The 21,621-nt window shown below is 36.3% G+C and overlaps 1 protein-coding gene across 2 annotated transcripts in view; it reads right to left on the bottom strand.

Moving 5' to 3' along the window:
- Window positions 1-3,578: 3,578 nt before the first annotated feature.
- Window positions 3,579-21,621, bottom strand: part of LOC131842522 (protein prickle-like) — a 583,535-nt gene continuing 565,492 nt past the window's right edge. For both annotated transcript variants that reach the window (XM_059191084.1, XM_059191093.1), the window contains 2 exons: window positions 20,905-21,108; window positions 3,579-5,360 (listed from right to left, as the gene is read on the bottom strand). In XM_059191084.1, coding sequence (XP_059047067.1) covers window positions 4,317-5,360; window positions 20,905-21,108 — 1,248 coding nt within the window. In that variant the 3' untranslated portion in view covers window positions 3,579-4,316. The remainder of the gene's footprint in view (window positions 5,361-20,904; window positions 21,109-21,621) is intronic.

The raw sequence follows: 21,621 nt of genomic DNA, 5'->3' as shown, positions 1-21,621 counted from the left end.
TTGGCCGATTCTCAGACCTACTCAATACGCTCACAAAATTTCATGAGAATCGGTCAAGCCGTTTCGGAGGAGTATGGGAACGAAAACTGTGACACGAGAATTTTATATATAAGATGTTATTCTGTTGCATAAGCTATAATACTGTAAAATTTCAATAAAATCTGTTCAGTAGTTTTTGCGTGAAAGAGTAACAAACATCCATCCATTCATCCATCGATATTTATAAACTTTCGCGTTTATATTATAATAAAATTATTTAGTAGAAATCTTAGTAATTTATAATAATATTACTAAGATTATTACTAAATGATGACAACCCTAGTTGTAGTAGCGTTTGCTTGTCAAACTTGGGGTTGCCATAAAACTCTCGAATTGTCTTCTAACTTTATAATGACTTAACTTCTTTCAAAGTGCTAGTAGATATTTCATATGAATTCTTTGTAGAAATTAAATACATTGTTTTCATAATTTGTTCCAATAAAATGACCAGCCAGTTCGACTTTATGATTTTTTTATTAACGACATTGTTTTGTAGTTTTCGATGGATGATTGATTTCTGTAAACTTTTAGAGTTTATTGACTTGGTGTAGCGTACTGCTGCACTTTTAGATTGTCGCAACTTCATTTCCAGTGCAATAGTAATTTTTATACCAACGAGTCTATGTATATACATATTTATATATATACATTCAAGTTACGAAATATTTAAGTTTTGCCTGAAGTTATCAATGAAAGTACATATCTTTCTGTCTGTCTGTTGTGCGTGTGGGAACCCGCCCACAATACACCACTGACAGACAATACGACCCAACTTAAAGAGAAATTTAGATATATCTATGTACAGGGTGGCCCATAAGTCACTTTATATTTTGAGTTATTTCATTTTCAAAATGTAAAGTGGCTTCTGGGCCACCCTGTAGTATGTACAGGGTGGCCCTATATTCATAACATTAATACTAGATTTAGGGGGAAAGGGGATTGTTAGTAATGTGAACTGTTGATCATATTGCTAGCAATGTACTATGTCAGGTTGACCTCCACGCGGTTCCCCCTGGAAACCATCGTGATAAATTCATGGTGATTTTACCACGATGGGCTAACTGATCCGATCTCATGCTCATCTTATCATCCTCCACTGGTACCCCGCCAGTATACATACATACATACATTTCATATTATACCAATTTCATATGTATGGAAGAATTAATAATAATAATATCTATTTCATATTACAGCACCGCAAATAAATATGATTTGATTTGATATATATGTGCTCTGTTTTACGCTACTTTAGGTTTTATTATCTTTATTATAATAACTAGTTATTACCTGTATCTTGCGTGTATTTCAACTTTTTTTAATTCAATTAATTAAATCTAAATTAAAAAGAGCCTAACTTATTCCTTATAATATTAGCTATCTTCCAGTATATATAGCTATAGTCTAAACTAAAGAGGAAACGCCACTACACATCCTATGTGGTTGCAGCCCACTCATGCATAAACGAAATATCTCCTTTGGTAAGTTTACACTCTTTCCCGAGGAGAAAAAAACCATCGCTCCTAAGAATATCCTTCAATTCTTGTCCCTGACGGGTCTAGGTAGCGAACTCTGAAAAAGCACAATAGATCTATGTAGGTCGCTGTACTACAGGTGCTACAAACATCTGACAATAGCCCAAACAACCCAAGAAAAAAATCCTCCAGTAAAAGTCCCGTCAAAATCGGTCCAGTCGTTTCAGAGATTTTCAAAAACAAACAGACGAAAATTTATAAAAATAATTTTATTGAAGAATCATATATACTTTCATATGCACTTAGTGTGAAGCTGTATTAAAATCCGTTGCGTAGTTTAATAGATGTAAATGAACAGATAGCGAAAGCGACTTCACTTTATACTACCTAAAGATGAACAATATGTTCATCATGGTAATAGGTATATGTTAAAAAAAACACGACGTTATTTAAAACCGTTTTAATCGTTTTTAGTTATTACAAATAACTTTCCAAACATTACATCCTTACATATTAATTGTTTATTTGTACATTATACGAGCGCATCCATATAAAATACTATACACTAATACAAATACGATATAAAATAAGTTTTTGGGGGAAACATTCTGACTTTAGTCGCTGAAATATGCTAATAATATTTATGTCTCCATAAAAGTTTTATAAATCACATAAAATAACCCATAGATTTTGTGAAACCCTATGCTTTACCACTTAAGTAATATTGTTTTTATTGTTTAGGTAGTACGGTTATTTATTTATTGGTATAACTTTATTGAACACTGGCAAGTCGCTTTGCACGAATGCATTATTTGGATTTCTCGGCTCGTTCTGTACTATAACACACATGTGTTATACATATAAATAATCCTCTTGAATCACTCTATCTATTGCTGGAAACTGCATTAAAATCTGTTGCGTAATTTAAAAGATATAAGCGAAAAGACAACGGAAGCGACTCCATTTCATACTATCAAGCTTTACACGGATGCATTACAAAACTTTGAATTTCTCGGCTCGTTCTGTACTATAACACACATGTGTTATACATATAAATATTCGTCTTGAATCACTCTATCTACTGCTAAAACTGCATTAAAATCCGTTGCGTAATTTTAAAGATATAAGCGAATAAACAGTGACGGCGTCTATGTTTTATCCTATGTAACTAGCGACCCGTCAAAGCTTTACACGGATGCATTATAAATATTTTAATTTCTCGGCTTATTGTTACTGTAACACACATGTATTATACATATAAATATTCCTCTTGAATCACTCTATCTACTGCTGAAAACTGCATTAAAATCCGTTGCGTAATTTTAAAGATATAAGCGAATAAACAGTGACGGCGACTTTGTTATACTATGTAAAGATTTAGGGAAGAATATAATATAAAATATAATATAATATAATATAATATAAATAGCAAAAGTGTAAGAAATTACTACCAAGGTTATGAAAGGAAAAGAAATACGCCATGCTCTGCTGACCCGTGAATTTGATCTGCGTCGCGTATTTCCCTAGTTTTTGCGACAGTTTCCATTGCAGCTCAGCTCCCACTAGTTATAGCGTGATGTTATATTGCTTATGAAACTCACAAGTAACGTGGTTTTCTGTTGGTAATTGAATTTTATAAATCGGTTTAGTAGATCCAGAGATCTCCACTACAATCTCACAAACTTTACATCTATATAATATTATATAGATAGATAGGTCTATCTCATCTATCTAACATTAATATAGATTTACACAGAGGTAATTCACGCAGGGAGTCCTTCAATTCTTAGAAATGTAGTATTACAAAATCCAGGGTATATTTTAAATTAAATAGTTGATTTTATATATTAAAAAAGTGATTTAGAATGCGAATGCGTCAGTATGTTTATCATCTTCCATTTATTAATTGTTATTATATTAGTATCGGGGTTTTTTTATATTATTCTATACAATATATCAAATTTTTACAATGTTACAATTGCTTAAATACAAAGGCAATTTTAAACTAATCGTAGCTACAGTTTCCCTTACATTATTTACATAGGTATAATATTTGAACACACGTTTTTCAAAATAGGTGAATTAAAAAATAATACATCGCCTCTTTGTACTTATATTTCGTTTTACATTTACAAAACGTTAACTTAACTTACACTTAAATAACTTACAGTTAGCACTAATCTAAGTGGCAAAGTGGGATATGTTTTAAATTAATCATTTAATGAATAAGATATGGTATTTTTTTTTTAAACATGTCGATTAATAATTTATATATTAAACTCCCGGATAAGTTAAAGCTGATGTACTTACAATATCAGATCACTAACTTAGGCCTCAACAACACTTTTACAAAGAAAAAACAGCGGTGCGATGATTCAACCCTTCCGTGTGACGTGAAAAGGTGTGGAATTGTATGAATGGAACGTCACATTTAGAAACGATTAACTACAAATTATGCGTTCGGATATAAATTTGTCGAAATCTCTATTCATAAGGTAAGTCTTTTATATAGATAGGGAATGCATTACGCTCGTGTGGACGTCACAACACGATTACTGTCATGCTGCGATCGCATGCCGCCGCACACCTGGTTTTATTACATAAATATTATTTGTTACTTACACCCTTTTTTGTAGTGCACCATTCGGCGAAGATAATGGGATATCATAAAGGAAGACAATTCGTTTTTCACTAACATTTCTTACAATACTATGGCGATCAGTGGCTAAACTACTTGAGTCAGTCTTCGTATCGGAGGTTGTGTCACTAGGAGGGACTTTGAGGCACTATAAGAACCCAAGATCACGAGATGATACAGTTCTTGTCGTTTTGAGCATTCTTCCTCTGTCGTTCACGTTTCGCACACGCGACCACGTCGTTGGGAATGTATGATATCCTAACGCCGCCGTATGCTCTCCTAGTCGGTAGTGTATAGGACTCTGCTGACGAGGACGAGGAAGAACATGTGCTGCAGTAGCTGCTCGCGTCGTCGTCTCTCACCTTCTGTCTTCTTACAGGCTCGTCAGGTTCGAATGCTTCGTTGTCGTCACCGCAAAACCGAACCGTTCTCCCGCCTCTAGGTTTCCTCGCAGATTTCTTTCCATCAACTAACGTTAACTCCGGCATTGATGAAGAATGCCCCGGAGTAACTACCGCTTGAGCTTCGACAGGATGCGGCGGCTTCCAATCCTCAGGCGATTCTTCTTCTACATGATCTTCAGAAGTAGGCGTAGGTTGTATTTGGTGTTCAGTCATGGACTGTTCTAATCTTAGATCTGCCAACGCTCTGTCTAGGCTAAGGCAAGCATGTGGCGGTGGCGGGGGATGAGGCGGAGGGGATTCTGGACATAGGGAGACACTTGGCTCGGAATCTGCATCTATATGTTGAGGTGAAGGACCTCTTTGTGGCGTTCGTGGAGGCGACTTCGGAGAAGGCGCTCTTCTCGGTCGAGGCACTCTTGGCGGTCGAGGTCCAGGACCTGAAGAATCGGAAGGCGTCGGTGGCTCACCTTTTGAACACGCTATGGAACAATAGATAGCCCCTTTGCGTGGTAAGAATGGGCGACCCAGTAAACTCGCTCTGCACGTATGGCAGGCAAAGCATCTCTCAGTTGCGTGCCAGTGTTGTCCTTCATGTGACATTTGGCCTTGATCCACACCCACTGGTTCTCCGCAGGCGTCGCAGTACTCCGCGAAGCAGTTATCGAAGCAAGGCAAGCAGTAAGGCCGGGCTTCTCTCATGATATACCTTTGCCCGCCGAGTTGTCTTGAACACTCCGCGCAGGCGAAATGTTTCATATGCCACGCTCGTCCTTCCGCTTCTGTGCACTCGTCTGCTAGGATGATCTGTGGGAGAGAAAAAAGTTTTTTAATATCTGCGTCAGCTTTTAATGAGGGGTAAATATCGCCTATATACATTATATCATCAAGACCGTCACAAAATACAGGGTGATTTCAGAGGAGTTTCCTTCCGCGTACACATAGATTGTGGAATGAACTTCCTGCCGAGGTTTTCCCACGAGAATACAGCATGGGGTTTTTCAAGAAGGGTATATTAAGGTTTCTTAAGGGTCGGCAACGCGCAAGTGATACCCCTGGTGTTTCAGGCGTTCTCCTACGTCCCCTCTCCCCATTTACCATCACATGGGCCGTATGCTTGATTGCCACCCTAGTAGTATAAAAAAAAAAAAGGGTGATGCCTGTGGTAGCTCTCACGGGATGCCTTTACGTAAGTGTAAGGTGTTATGCTGTACTCTGTAATATGACTGCCATATTCTTTTGATACTGAAGATAGTTTCAGAACCAAGCTGCTGACAGTAGAATTAAGCGAGACATTATTATTTACAGTACAGTACAGTATATGTACAACATATAATCAGCGTTGCAGCTTCGGCTGCAGCTATATGCTGAGAGTCCTTTTTTGCTAAATATATCTATATTCTTATTATTATACTAGCTGTACCAGCGACGTCGTCTGCGTGGAATTTATGTTTATATTTCTAAAAATTTTTTTATTTCTAAAATAAAAGTAGTCTATGTTTCTTCTTATTACATCCGCTACCTGCCAGAAAATGTCCCGTCAAAATCGGTCCAGCCATTTCAGTGATTAGCCGGGACAAACAGACAGACATACAAAATTGTAAAAAATGTTATTTTGGTGTATGTACCGTATTTATATTCATAGGCATGTAGTATAAAACGGCTGTTTCAGTATTACAAACAGACACTTTAATTTTATTTATATGTATAGATGTATAAATTGTTCAGTCTCTAGATGACAGACATAAAAACTACTTTAGCATTATGATGAGTTCATGGCGAACATTTTAACACAGTGTGTTTAGTTATCATTTTTATTAATTTATATATACGTTTCACACACGCAGTCTAAGTGAATTGAAATGACCAATCACTGACCAGTTTCTTGACTGGTCGTACTATAGCCAATCACAACAGCAATCAGCTGATCACGAAAAGAAGTCTTGTCTCTCGATTCGATGCGAACAGCGGTTGCAACGTAGCTAAGTGTTATAAAATACAAATTTAAGCCAAAGAACTCTATGAACCATCATCATTCCTCAAGTTGTGAAACCTGAAGTGGACAGCAGATCCGAAGTGGAAACCCGAAGAGCAAAACGCAACAAGGAAGAATCGATCCCCGGCTCTTCCAGGGGAATATACGACGATCCGGCTATATGTAAGTAGTGCTTGGTCTATCTTTCCACAGAGACTAGCGTGTGTCTTACAGAAGTCTCCCAAAGTATCACCGGTTCTACCGAATTGATACACAGTGAATCTATAATCCATTATCAGATATCAAGCTTCGTCTTCAATTTACCATGTATAAATCAGTTGTCTAATTAATTAGCTGGATAAACAAGTTTAATTACGATTATTATTCATCGTGGTTATCACTGATTGTGCGGGTCGACGGTTCAGTGCTGTCGACCCCAAGAAAGTTGTGCTGCCAACAATAGCTTGGGAAGTGTTCCCACGGTCCACGCTTGCTCTTGTTCATTAGTGGACTGGCCGCCCATTATTAATATTTCAAAACGGTATTTTGTGTCAAGAAATGCAACTGCTCTCGACATTTTTGTTACCTAAATCTATACTAATGTTATAAAGCTGAGGAGTCTGTATGTTTGTTTGAACGCGCTAATCTCAGGAATTGATGGTTCGAATTGAAAAATTCTGTTTGTGTTGGATAGTCTATTTGTCGAGGAAGGTTTTAAGCTATATAACATTACGCTACGACCAATAGGAGCGGAGCTGCAATGAAAAATATTGTAAAAGGTGGGGAAATAAAACGCAGACGAAGTTACGCGGCACAGCTAGTCTTATATGTAGAGTTTTACATTCGTTTGTAAAGAGCAACAGCTCGGATTCAAACCTATTAAGGTTCAATCTGCATTGAGAATGCTACGGTAGAATTTCTCTATGTAATTTTTTTATATAAGCCCGCATACTTAGTAATTATTACAGGTGAATTCTGTAGTCTTGGTAAGAGCTATTTTGAGAAAACTTTATTTATTTGACACTAGCTGTGCCCGCGACTTTGTCCCTGTGGAATAGACGACGATTGACAAATTTTCATACAAATGTTCATCGCCTATTTTACTTTAGGGTGTAATTTTTACAAACTGAATGTTATATTGAATAAACAACCTAAAATATAAGTTTCAAGCTTTTAGCTTTAGAAATGACGATACTTTCATTTAATTACAACTTTCAACCTTTTTTTCGCAATAAAAAGTACCCTATGACCTATCTCAGGGTCTAGACTACCTATGTACCAAATTTCATTTCAATCGGTGTAGTAGTTTTAGCGTGAAAGCGCGACTGACAGACCGACTTACTTTCGCATTTATAATATTAACTAAGTATTTAGATTTGGAAATGATAAAAGAAATTTTAATTTTAAACAAGAACAGACCAGATTTTATTTTATCATAATTGTAATGCGAAAACTTGATAGTCCACCGTTTTACGCGTATGAAAAACTTGTACTAAATATGAATTTAATACATCCAAGGTTATGTGTACGATATGAAAGTTTTAATAATACACTACAACGTTTCACCTTGTAAGTTTTACTAACAGGAATCAAAGTCGTACATCATTTATTCACGGCCTATAAATTATGTATCAACTACAAGTCAATGGTTTGAATTTTCTAATCGATTCCGAAGGTAACTTTGAAAGTATATTTAATTAAATGTATTAACACATATCACTGACAATATTATCTGATTACACTAATAATGAGTGCGTAGCGATTTCTATGTTGATTGTCGCATGCCTCTTACTTGTTACACTGTAATTATTTATATAAAAAAAAAAAACATCTATTAAAAAGTCACACAAGTTTTCATTCTTCTTGTGATGAATCTGCATTCCGAATGAGTGGTAGAATCAAAATATGACTATTCAAAAGTGCTTGTAATGAGTTTATTTGAATAAAGATTATTTCTATTTATAATATTATTTCTAAATGACACATATCCTCATTATTATATATTTTGGATGTACAGGAATCATTACATAGTATAAAACATAATCGCTGTCGCTGTCTGTCCGTCCCTTACATCTTTAAAACTACGCAACGGATTTTGAACCAGTTTTTTAATGGATAGATTCAAGAGGAAAGTTTATATGTATAATACATGTACTCCCGGGCGAAGCCGGGGCGAGTAGCTAGTTTAAAATAAAATATATTAAGAAATACTTATTAAAATATACGCTAGAAAAGTATGACGACCTCGGTGGTCTAGCGGTCTAGCACACCGCTTTACGACCGATGGTCGCGGGTTCGATTCCTCGCACGGCACAAACATTTACATTCATGAGTATGATTGTTTGTATATAATATGTATGTATTTACAAAAAAAAATCTATGTACATGTATCAGTTATCTAGTACCCATAACACAAGTTTTAGCTAACTTAACTTGGGTCTAGATGGCGCTGTGTGAATTGTCCTGAGATTATTATTATTATGTAAAATAATGTATGTAATTTTTTAAATCAGTTGGGCATTTCTTTTAGAGTTTATCCATTGTAAAGATTGAAAATTTTGCCTCTATATTATACCAAGTGAGGGGGGTGGGGTAGAGTACATAGCTCGTAGGACAGATGGCCGTTGGGGCAATAAAGTCCTCGAGTGACGACCACGGACCTGAAGACGCAGCCTGGGAAGGCCTCCAGCAACGTGGACCGATTGTCGTGGAGATCTTTGGGAGAGGCCTATGTCCAGCAGTGGACGTCTTCCGGGCTGCGATGATGATGATAATGATGGGTGGGGATTGTTCGTTATGGGGATTAGAGGCCTCACTAGTAATGGACCAGTCTGTTTGACCTCCATGCGATTCCCTCTAGAAACCACCGTGGTTAAAAAATAGTCTATGTACATCCCTATGCAGCAGCGCTCTAATCAAATAGCCCCGGAGATATGAGCGTATTGCGTACAGCGTGTACGCAATTGAGTAGGGCGAGATAGGTCGCCCTAACAACGAGATGGGGCCTACCCTACCCCATCAAGACAAAGCTGTCGTAGAGTAGAATGCTAACGTGACGTCGCAACTCCAGCAATGGCGCTCGTACCTACACTGTGTGGTTTTTTTAGTGGGTAAGAATCCTATACACACCCGGTCACATCCCCACTGGTGAGATAGTTTCGTGATGCTGTCCCACTGCTGGTGGTCACTGTATTCTCCCAAATTTAAATTTAAAAATGAATCTGTATTATTGTAAACATGTACAACATTTATTTGAAAAGAATACGAGCTGAGTTTCTTGTCAGTTCTTCTCATCTCGAAATCATTCCGAACTGACGGTAGATTTGACATATCATAAGAGTCTGTAATAGACCTACATGAATAAAGATATTTTATTTTTTGTTTTTTTTTTTATTTTGAATTTTTTTTAAATTTGAATTGTAATAAAAATAAAAATTGTGTGATACGAACTATTTTAATATTATATTTCTTTAAGCTTTAGTAATAACTTAGAAATCTTATTAATATTATAAACGCGAAAGTTTCTAAGTATGGATGTTTTTTACTCTTTTACCTAAAAACTACTGAACGGGTTTTGATGAAACTTTACAGTAACATAGCATAAACATCAGAATAACACATAGGCTATATTTTATATTGAAATTTAATGCGGGTGCACCCGCGGGCTCAGTTAGTATATAATAATAGTATGGAATAGTTTAAATAACTATGAGTTCTAGTTGGTATTATTGCTTTATGTGAGCACCCAGAACATGTCCTTATTCCCAGTTGGGGTCGGCCAGCTCTCATGCACCGAGATTCAATTATAGGGGCATGGGAGCGACGGTAATCTGACCATTATCAGTGGATTGCGCAACTGCCATTGTCTGCCGAATGGACCTAGATTCTGTTCCTGCTGTTTCAAGTTTTGCATCATTGGTGTACGTAACAATTTTTTTCTAATGTTGTCGTAGTCATTGACAGTGTCACATTTGGCTGGACCGATTTTGACGGGACTTTTATTGGCAGATAGCTGATGTAAAAGGAGTAACTTAGGCTATATTTATTTTAGAAAAAAAATAGAAAAATTAAGTTAAATTTCACTCGGACGCGGGTACAGCTAGTAGAAAATAAAATGGTAAGAAATTAGGTACAATTTCCCAAAGTTACGATGAGGCTAGTACCGACTCGTCCCCCCCCTCTTCTTCCAACTTTTCTCAAATCTGAGAAGTCAATTCAATTTTGCAATTATTGTAACTTTGACATGCAAAAACTATATCTTCTTTCTTATATATAAAAATGAAATGACGTTGTTTGTCTCGCTAGAACTCGAGACCGGCTGTACCGATTTGGCTAATTTTGGTTCTGAAATATTTGTAGAACTCCAAAGGAAGGTTTAAATAGGAGGATATTGCATGGAAAGTGGTAAAAACAACAATTTTATTTTTCCATGTAATCACAGAAAAAAAGCTTAAATGGTGAATTACCTAACTTCATTATTAATTTCAAGAAGATCTGATTACACTCAGACCAAGTGTGTAGATCATTTAAGGTACGCAGTAATATATCTCATTCAATTTTTTGTGTAAATCCACCGGATATACATCTTCTGGCATTTGACGGCAGAGGTGGCGATTGGGCGTGGTATATTAGGAATATCTAAGCGGACTGTTTACTTTACCAGTTTTAATTACCAGTGAGGTAAGTGAACTGCGGGTAGGGTTTTCGCTCGACATTTCTAGAATCGAGAAAAAATGAGAAATTGACGCAAAAGTCGAGACGAGTAAAATCGCTGATCAGAGATTTATTAAAATAAAATCTGTAAAATTGAATAAAAAGTGCGCTATTTTTTAACTCTATGTCAGTACACAGTACTATGTGTAGGCGAAGAAGCGGGGCGGGAGACAGTAGGCACTCTTCCTTTTTTTTACTACTATGGTGAATAACAACAAGCCTTGCTGCCAAACTGTTAGAACCTCAAACTTCCGAACTAAATAGAATGCCCAAAAATAACATTCTCTGTAATTAAACATTTCAAATATTGAATACCAAGAGTTTAAAAATTTCTTCCTGCTTATTTATCAAGAATCGCGCCCCTCTCTCACTTCACTCATCTAGATTCGACACGGAAAAAAAGGCAAATAATCCTAGACAAAAATTGTACTCCTAAATAAAAAAAATATAGTTTACTTCATGAAATAAAAAAAAAAAATATAGTTATAATTAAACTTAATTTACATGAACAAAACAAGAAAATGATTATATAATGCAAAATGGCTCTGGAGAAATTCTAGAAGAAGTAAGATATACCGAGAAATCGAAAACCCTAACTGAGGGCAAGGTGACCGATACGGTGTATACAAGCTTTATCAGTAGGTAACTGCAGACGACATAGGGGCGCAGGAGGTTGGTGTGTCATTGAATACAACCAGACAAATAGGTCGCGGTTTGGACGAAGAGTCAACACTAGGCTTCCAAGCTATATCCGAACTCTATTCAACTCTTGATGATCCCTCGTTCAGAGGCGAAATACGTGTCGCGATATGGGTGTAGACTCAATAACGGTCGGAATTTGATTACCATTAGAGAAGGTCGTAACGGTAGTCAAGTTTCCACACCGAATATTTGTGGTCTCATACATGCTAATTGTAGCGGAATTAAACAAAATAATATAAATCCTCAAGTAGTGAAATGGACTTCCGCAAAATGACATCTAATTCGATTAAATTAAATAAATAGGTTGATTTTATCAGACTAACTGACGCGTGCGACAACGTCTGTGACACATTTTCAACATCACGTAATGGAGCCGATGGTCAAACATTTGTATTCATGACTGATTGACACGAGGTTTTTTATTATAATATGATGTATTTACGGAAAAAAAATATCTATGTATATGTGTCAGTTATCTAGTACCCATAACACATGCTTCATCTAGCTTAACTTGGGTCTAGATGGCTGCAGAAAAAAATTTCAACATCACGTAATGGAGCCGATGGTTTGATTTAATACACGACGGTACAAACATGTGTATTGAAACACTACTGTTAGTGTTTGATTCCACGCACGGTACAAATTATGTATGTATTTACAAAAATATCTAAGAATTTATATCAATTGTCTAATATCCATAAATCTGCTTAGAGACTAGATGGCTTTGTGTGAATTTTCCAGGAATGTTATATAGTGATTAGTAAAATGGTTGGATGTTAACCACCACTCGAAGTTATTATACAATTCCTTACACTGACTGTCTATGAATATAATAAAACTAAACACTTCACCACGTTTGACACGTGGTGTATATCTGTATGACTAGTCCGAGAGCTGGATGCAAAGATTAATGTTAAACAATATACTCATATTTTGTTGGATATACCAAAATATTTACCGCAAAATTAACGTGGGACCAATACGGGAGAAAATTTCCGTCAAATGGAGAATCAATAATTAATTATAGTAAATAATATAATAGTTTATTTATTTACCAAAATTGCAGTATTACCAATACAATCACAATAGCATTGATTCCCACACTAGGCTGGGCCTGCAAAGATTAGGAACCGAATATATCTTATAATAATATTTAAGCAAAATTAACGTACAATTTGCTAAGCTAAAATATCAAAATTATCTAGCAAAAAATATAGTAATGTGTGAGGTCCGTCAAATGGAGAATCTGTGTGTAGGTGGTCCATAATTAAAATCCGTTTTCAAATCATCATAATTCACAAAATATTACTTTTATCTCTTCGATTTAGTTTTTTAGATTTGACAATTTGCTAATTTTATTGCTCAATATTAAACTACCAGGCTTTTAATTAAAATCCGTTTAAAACACACAAAATATACACCCAATATGAAATTCTAATATTGGCTTTTAGAAGAACATGCTTTTACTAAGCTGATTGATTGCTGTTTGACCTCCCTTTAAAAATATCTCTACTATAGTTCATAGGTTAGTAGTTATAATAACTTCCTAAGAATGCACCATACAAACTACCTCGCAATAAGAGTTTTTTTTTCAGACTACTCTAATGCAACTGGGTTTTACAGCTTCACCGGACGATAGGTGGCGAGTGCAGATGGCACTCCAAACCTGCGGAAGGATTATGGAGCGGCTGAAGGCCAACTCCTGCCTGACGGATACGACTTTAGTCTGAGGGCACCACTAGGGGTTCGAACCTCGGCTCAGGCCGTCGTAATATCGCTCCCCGTTTGATTGGACGGGGATCGATCGGGGAAAGAAGAGTACTCTTTCTTCTCAAAACAACAATTATAGGGGACTCCTCAACAATTAATAGAATAGAAAATAACTGTAATATTGTAGCAAATTGTTTGCAATAGACGTAATTTCTTATTTTTATTTTATTTATTTAAACAGCTTATAAATTCCACGCGGACGAAGTCCCGTGTACAGCTAGCATGAAATAAATGAACCCCCTCCAAACTGCATGTGTCTCTCGGTCTAGACGTTTTAATAAACACAACTGAGCTATGTTACAGTGACTACACAATGGACTCTCGCACCCGACGGAATTCCAAACCTGTTGAGACATGGTCACATTTTATGTTAAAACTATTACACATATGAACTACATTCACATATGCATAACTGTATAATATGGACTTATTTATTTATTTACTAGCTACTCGCACAGGTGTACATGTATTATATATATAAACCTTCCGATTGAATCACTCTATGTATTAAAAAAACCGCGTCAAAATCTGTTGCGTAGTTTTAAAGATTTAAGCATACATAGGGACAGACAGCGACAGCGACTTTGAAGTATATTGTAAACAACATAAACAGACAATAAGTTATAAGGCACAAAAGGCGGTCTTATCGCCTATAATCTCTGTAATGGCTGGACAGATTTTGATGGAACTTTTTTTAGTAGCTTATGTAATAAGGAGTACCTTAATCAACTTTTATTTTAAAAAATAAAGTTTAATTCCACGCGGAGGAAGTCGCGGCTACAATTAGTATAAAATAAAATGTATTATTTTTGCCTTGAAATTTTTCTAATTCCTAAATAGACTAGCACGGTCTATATCGACTGGGCCAAGGCTTCTATGACACCGTAATGGCGTTAGCGTGACGCAAACATCTTTATTTTACTACTTATCATTTGATCGTAATAAATTTCTTTCTAGATCATTAGCGTAATAGATAACTTTTTTTTTATAACACAAGGGACAAACGAGCATGCGGCTCACCTGATGGTAAGTGATTACCACCGCCCATGAACACCTAATACCAATAGCAAGTACGTTGTCGGCCTTTTAAAAAGGAATAAGCTCTTTTCTTGAAGGTTTCCATATCGTATCGGTTCGGAAATACCATTGCTGGAAGGTGATTCCACAATGTGGTTGTGCGAGGCAAAAAGTTTCTAGAAAACCGTACTTTGGAGGACCGCCATTCATCCAGATGATCAGGATGGTATTTTAGTTTCTGGCGGGTGGTACGGTGGTGAAACTCAGCAGCTGGTATTAATCCGAACAATTCTCAGAACACTCCCCGTGACATATGCGGTAACTGAATAAACTAATGTACGGATTTACTCGTGAATGTAACATCAAAATTATCTTGACTGAATGAAGGAATTGATAATGAATGAACTTTGACGGCCCCAGTAGTCTAATGCAGCACACACCTTTCTTCCGTTGGTTCGATTCCTAGCACGGCACAAACATTTCTATTCCTGAGTTTATATGATTTATATGTGTAATACACATGTATAATACACCCCTGCGAAGCTGGGGTGGGTAGCTAGTGTATTACATACATAAACCATCCTCTGGAATCACTCTATCTATTAAAAAAACCGCTTCAAAATCCGTTGCGTAGTTTTAAAGATTTAAGCATAGATAGGGACGGGCAGACGGCGAGAGCGACTTTGTTTTATACTATGTAATGATGTACACCCATGCGAAGCCGGGGCGAGTAGCTAGTAAATAAATAAAAAGAATAAAATAACCTTATTATGTCAGCATTGCGGGTGTGGATAGGTAAAGTTAGGCCGCAATTGCTACTGCAGTGCCAGTAAACTATGACATTTACTTGTCTGCATCATTAGTTTTATTTTAGGGTAAAATTTCTATTCAATGCTATAAAAATAATAATAATATCTTAAGACTATTCACATAGCGCCATCTAGTGGAAAGTTTTTGTGTTATTTTAGACAATTAATATAAAAACAGATTTTGTTAATACATTTTATCTATACTCAATTCACACAGCTCTATAAAAATAATAATAATATCTTTTTTTCTAAATAGATATTATAGAAAAAAAAAATATAATATAATAACCGGACAATTCACACAGCGCCATCTAGTGGAAAGCTAAGTAGAGCTTATGTTATGGGTACTTAGATAATTAATATAAAAACAGATTTTGTTAATACATTTTATCTATAGTCAGGACAATTCACACAGCGCCATCTAGTCGCAAGCTAAACGAAGCTTGTGTTATATGTAATTTGAAAGTAATATAAAACAGATTTTTTTTATATTTTTTTTTCTATAATATATCCGGACAATTCACATAGCGCCATCTAGTGGAAAGTTAAGTAGAACTTGTGTTACTTAGATAATTAATATAAAACCAGATTTTTTGTTAATACATTTTTTTCTATAATATCTCAGGACAATTCACACAGCGCCATCTAGTGGAAAACTAAGTTGAACTTATGTTATGGGTACTTAGACAATGAATATAAAACGTTGATTTTTTTGTTAACACATTTTTTTTCTATAATTTGTCAGGAAAATTCACACAGCGCCATCTAGTCTCAAGTTAACTTGGTAGAACCTGTGGACTGAGACTGCGATCCTGTGACTCCAGCAATAGGCGCTTCGTCGATCGACCTTGGAGTTTTTAGTTAGCAGGAGCTATGTATATATGTATATTTAAAAAAAATTGTATCTATGTATTCATTGGTTGTCTGCATAGCTAAATAGCGCTGTGAGAATAGTCCTGAGATATTATAGAAAAAATATGTACTAACAAAAAAATATCTATTTTTGAATATTAATTATCTAAGTACCTATAACATAACCTCTGCTTAGCTTTCCACTAGATGGCGGTATGTGAATTGTTCTGAGATATTATTATTATTTTAATAGTATCGAATATTTTCTGCATCTGGTACAATACAGAATATAAATAAATATTTCAACACAAACTGTCAGTATGATATTGAGAGCCGTCCTTTTCTTCTTTAAGACGGTACCGTCAACGGAGCATGACATGAACGTGGTACGGATAATGAGTCTTGTTTTACCTGACATATTAATATAATGTCGTGATAGATAGACATAAAGGCACAACGCTTATCACTGTATCGACATGCGACGGCTGTCTCGGTAAAAAGTTGCAATTTATGGGACCCACTGATCGGTTTATTATTTTGAGAACATATTTGTATTTGACTACATTGTAACTGGCTGTTTTCTATGTATTTATTATTATATAGCGTCCTAATTATCATTTGAGTAATTCTTGATACATCTTACAATAGATTTGTGACTTTATTTTGTGCATTCAGACAGATTTTACGATTTTTTTTATATAGCACGGGGTGGGATCATGTATTATACATATAAACCTTCCTCTTGAATCACTCTATCTATTCAAATAAACACCTAAAGTCGCTTGAAATGTACACGACATGTATACTAATAAAAATCTTATATTTGATGACTCTGATGATGATTTTTGGGGACAAACTAAGAACACTTAAGCATCATGTAACACAAATTCATAGTAACGTGTCAGATAATACAATTAGGATGTCTAACCAACAGCATACATAGGGACGGACAGACAACGACAGCGACTTTGTTTTATACTATGTAATGACTAGCGACACGTTATGGCTTCGCACGGATGTATTACAAATCTTTTAATTTCTCGTCTTATTCTATACTATAATACACAAGTATTGTACACACAAACCTTCCTCTTGAATTCTCTATCTATTTCTGAAATTTGCATTAAAATCCGTTGCGTAGTTTAAAAGATATAGGCGAACAGACACGTCACATCACAGCCTGTTTACGTCTAAACGGTTGAACTTGAAATAATCAAATTGGGCTTGAAGATAGACTGTATGATGAGGTTGGACATAGACTATTTATCTTTAAAAAGCAGGCGAAGTCACGGGAAATAGTATGCGTTTAATCATCATTGTGGAATCACCTTCCAACATTGGTGTTACCTATATGATATTGAAACCTTCAAGAAAGAGTTTATTCCTTCTTAAAAGGCCGACAACTTGCAATTCCCCTGATGTTGCGGGTGCTCAATGGCGGCGGTAATCACTTACCATCAGGTGAGCCGCAAGCTCGTTTGTCCCCTGTCTTTGCATAGTATAAAATAAAGTTTCCATCTCCGTTTGTTCGCTTATATCTTTTAAACTACGAAACTGATTTTAATGCAGTTTTCAGCAATAGATAGAGTGATTCAAGAGGAAGGTTTATATGTATAATACATGCGTGTTATAGTATAGAAAAAGCCGAGAAATTCAAACATTTGTAATGGATCTGCGCAAAGCCGGGACGGGTCACTAATAAATAATAAATAATAAATAAATTTGAGATTTATTCCACAGGAAAATAAACTTAAATTGGCATGGCTATTATAGCTAGCCAAAAAATGGCATTAAGGCTTTACATAAATTATTTTAATGTAAGGCTTATAAAATACTGATATGCTGAAACGTTCGAGTCACCCTCGACCCAAATATCGTTATCAGTGGTACACTTATTCAAGGCGATTCGTGTAGGGCCGGCCGACGTTTCCGTTGCCCACGGAACCCTGAAAGCGAAGGGTTCCGTTGATTTATTGATGCACAACTGTCGAGGTCGTTGCACTCCGCCTTGAAAGCCTGCACACTGTATTATAACTATATGTACGTTATTTTCAAGTAGCTATACGTTTTATATGCAATTCGAATGGAAAACTAGGTGGCAGTCTACCTGATGGTAAGTGGTAACCGTCGCCATCAGAAGTACAGACAATTTTATCAAGTAACACCCGTATTACCACTAATGCGTCGCCGTTAAGAAGGCCTAAAACGTATGCTTCAATACATTACTGCATTTGTGAATAGATTTTCTTGTGTAACTACAATTGAGAATGCCAAAACCAGCGATTGCAATGATATTATAGTTTTTATTCTGCGGATTTTACAAGCTGAAGAGGAAACGCCACTACATATTCTATGTGGTTGTAGCCCACTCATGTATAAACGAAATAACTTCTATGGATATTATGAACTCTATTCCGAGGGGATACAAACCAACGCTCCTAAGATTATCTTTCAATTAGATTTCCTGACGGGTCTAAGTAAACAAATTTGAAAAAGGGCAAGCATCTGACAATAGCCCAAAATCTTAAAAAAAAAATCTATAAATATTGTTTTATTTTTATTTATTTGCTTTATTTGTTTTTAGAGATTTTGGTATGATTATTAATGCAATAAAATGTCAATTGCCGCAATGTCGTTAGAAAGTTGATTGGGGGCGCCACTGTGTTATGCTCGGGGCTCACTAGCGCCATCTCTATTCTACATTACATTTCTGAAATTAATGTGATGGGGTTTTTGCGGATGGTAGAGAGAAAATACATTCTGAGGAGACTTTTAAGTCACGGCATGAAGCCAGCCCGGCGAGCGACAATTGAATTTAGCTATAGGACTCCTTCAGTCGGCTGCTGAAAAATAGCCGGCCTCTCCGCAAATAATTCCTAATTTTTATACATATTTGAACTTTATTAACAATTATCGCATATATAAAAATTAATTACTGTTCGTTAGTATCGCTAAAACTCGATAACGGCTGAACCGATTTGGCTAATTTTAGTCTTGAAATATTCGTGGAAGTCCAGAGAAGGTTTGAACGGTGATAAAATATGAACAAATTGCATGTAAAGTAGTAGCTACAAACGGCTGATACCTGTTAAACAGGGTGCGTTCAGAAATTTCTTACGTAACTACACTTCGAAAATTCTTAGACATATTTAATTTTGAGAAGGAACGTAGTTGGCGGGGTCAGCTAGTATATAATATATATGTCTGTCGGTCTGTCTCGTTTTCACGTCAAAACTACTGCACAGATTTAAATGAAATTTGGTACACAGATAGTCTAAACCTTGAGAAAGTACGTTTTTAATGCGAAAAAGGGATTGTAAGGGGTTGAAAGAGGACAAGTAAGTTTATATGGAAATCATCATTTTCGAAGGTACAACGATGAAACTTTGTTTCAATTGCGTTTTTTGATATTAGATAATAGATTATTTTTCTTTATTTGGTCAAGGTTTGGTCAATAGCACCAGGACGAAGTCGCGGGCACAGCTAGTATGTAATATAAAAGTCACCCCTTAATTCACACACCAGAAGGCTACAATTACGAATTGCCAAAATGGATTGGCGATGAACCTATATCCTGCCGGAACAGATACGAGATACCATCGCCAAAATGCCATGAGGGCTATCCAATACTGCAATTTCACCCTAATTTGCACCCTAATATATTCCATTATATTATTCTGCATTGTAACAATGTTGATTTATGACTGACAATAACTTTGCCAAAAGTTGTACCGACCCGAGCTCTTTTTGCCTCATATAACATGCAACTATTGCATGCATTCTCGTATCATTACATAGTATAAAACAAAGTCGCTGTCGCTGTCTGTCTGTCCCTATGTATGCTTAAATCTTTAAAACTACGCAACGGATTTTGAAGCGTTTTTGTTAATAGATAGACTGATTCAAGAGGAAAGTTTATATATATATGTAATACATGTACACCCGTGCGAAGTCGGGGCGAATACCTAGTTACATAGTATAAAACAAAGTCGCTGTCGCTATTTGTCCCTATGTAGGCTTAAATCTTTAAAACTACGAAACAGATTTTGAAGAGGTTTTTTTAATAGATAATGAATGAATGAATATTATTCTGTATGTAACCAATGTGACATACAATCATATCTTGTGATCACCTAGACCAGAGGTTCCCAAACTTTTGTGTGTCGTAGACCCCTTGCCATAATTTTCGGTTTTGGTTAGACCTGCCATTCTTACCTGGTATTGATTTCTTGTAAATTTCTAACTGTAGTAAAGTTTAGTGTAATGTAATGTAATGTATGTTGGACTCCAGTCTCCGCAATTAGCCTCTCATTCGGGCCGTTGTGCGTGCAGAGCCAGACTACTAAAGTAGCCAGCCAAGCTCCTCCCAGAAGCTTTAAGGTTTAGTGTTAAAAACATAAAGTAAAAACAACAAGATGACCGGTGTCGTAGACCCCTTGTAGTTTGGCATGGACACCTGGGGGTCGATATAGAACACTTTGGAAATCACTGACCTAGGCGCTTAAAATCTCACCTCATCACAAGCTGAACACCTGGGCTTCATCTTCTCAGCGTGATGGCGGCCGCAGTACAACAGCCCGTCCTTCCAGAAGTAGACCAGGTCGACCAGTAGTTCTTGGCAGGTGGAGCAGACGAAGCAGGCGGGGTGCCAGCGCGCCGAAGGTCCAGCTCTTGCCGCTGACACGCACATGTCTCCTGCTGACATGGACTCCTCGCACTGTGGAAGACCAGAATATATTATTACTTTACCAGATTTATATAAAGTCAGTTTTATACTGTTTTAAACTTGACGCGGTCATTATTTATACGTATAATTAGTAAAAATCACGGGATCTTACCACGTTTTATATTTATTTACTGAGTTCCCGATATTTCGGTAGTGTTTCAGCCACCATGATCACGGGTAGACTGAAGAGCATATAAGTTGTAGTTGTGGGAGCTCATACATCGGACAGACAAAAAGAACAATAGCCCGTCGCATTGCTGAACATATAAAAGCTATTAAAAACAACGATCCACGTAAATCAGCCATAGCGGAACACTTGTTGGGATCGGGACCCAATCACTGGATTGAACTACACCAACCAAAAGTGTTAACATCAGAACGGCATTATATCCCAAGAATGGTTAGAGAGGCCATTGAAATACAGAAATATAAAAATTTCAATCGAGAAGACGGTTATAGATTCTCTAATGCCTGGAATCCAGTGATTGGTTTAATTAAACAAAT

This window comes from Achroia grisella, unplaced genomic scaffold (assembly GCF_030625045.1).
Source record: "Achroia grisella isolate CSIRO2021 unplaced genomic scaffold, CSIRO_AGI_Agris_v1 utg1080, whole genome shotgun sequence".
Lineage (NCBI taxonomy): Eukaryota > Metazoa > Arthropoda > Insecta > Lepidoptera > Pyralidae > Achroia > Achroia grisella.
This window is presented reverse-complemented; position numbering and strand designations above follow the sequence as displayed.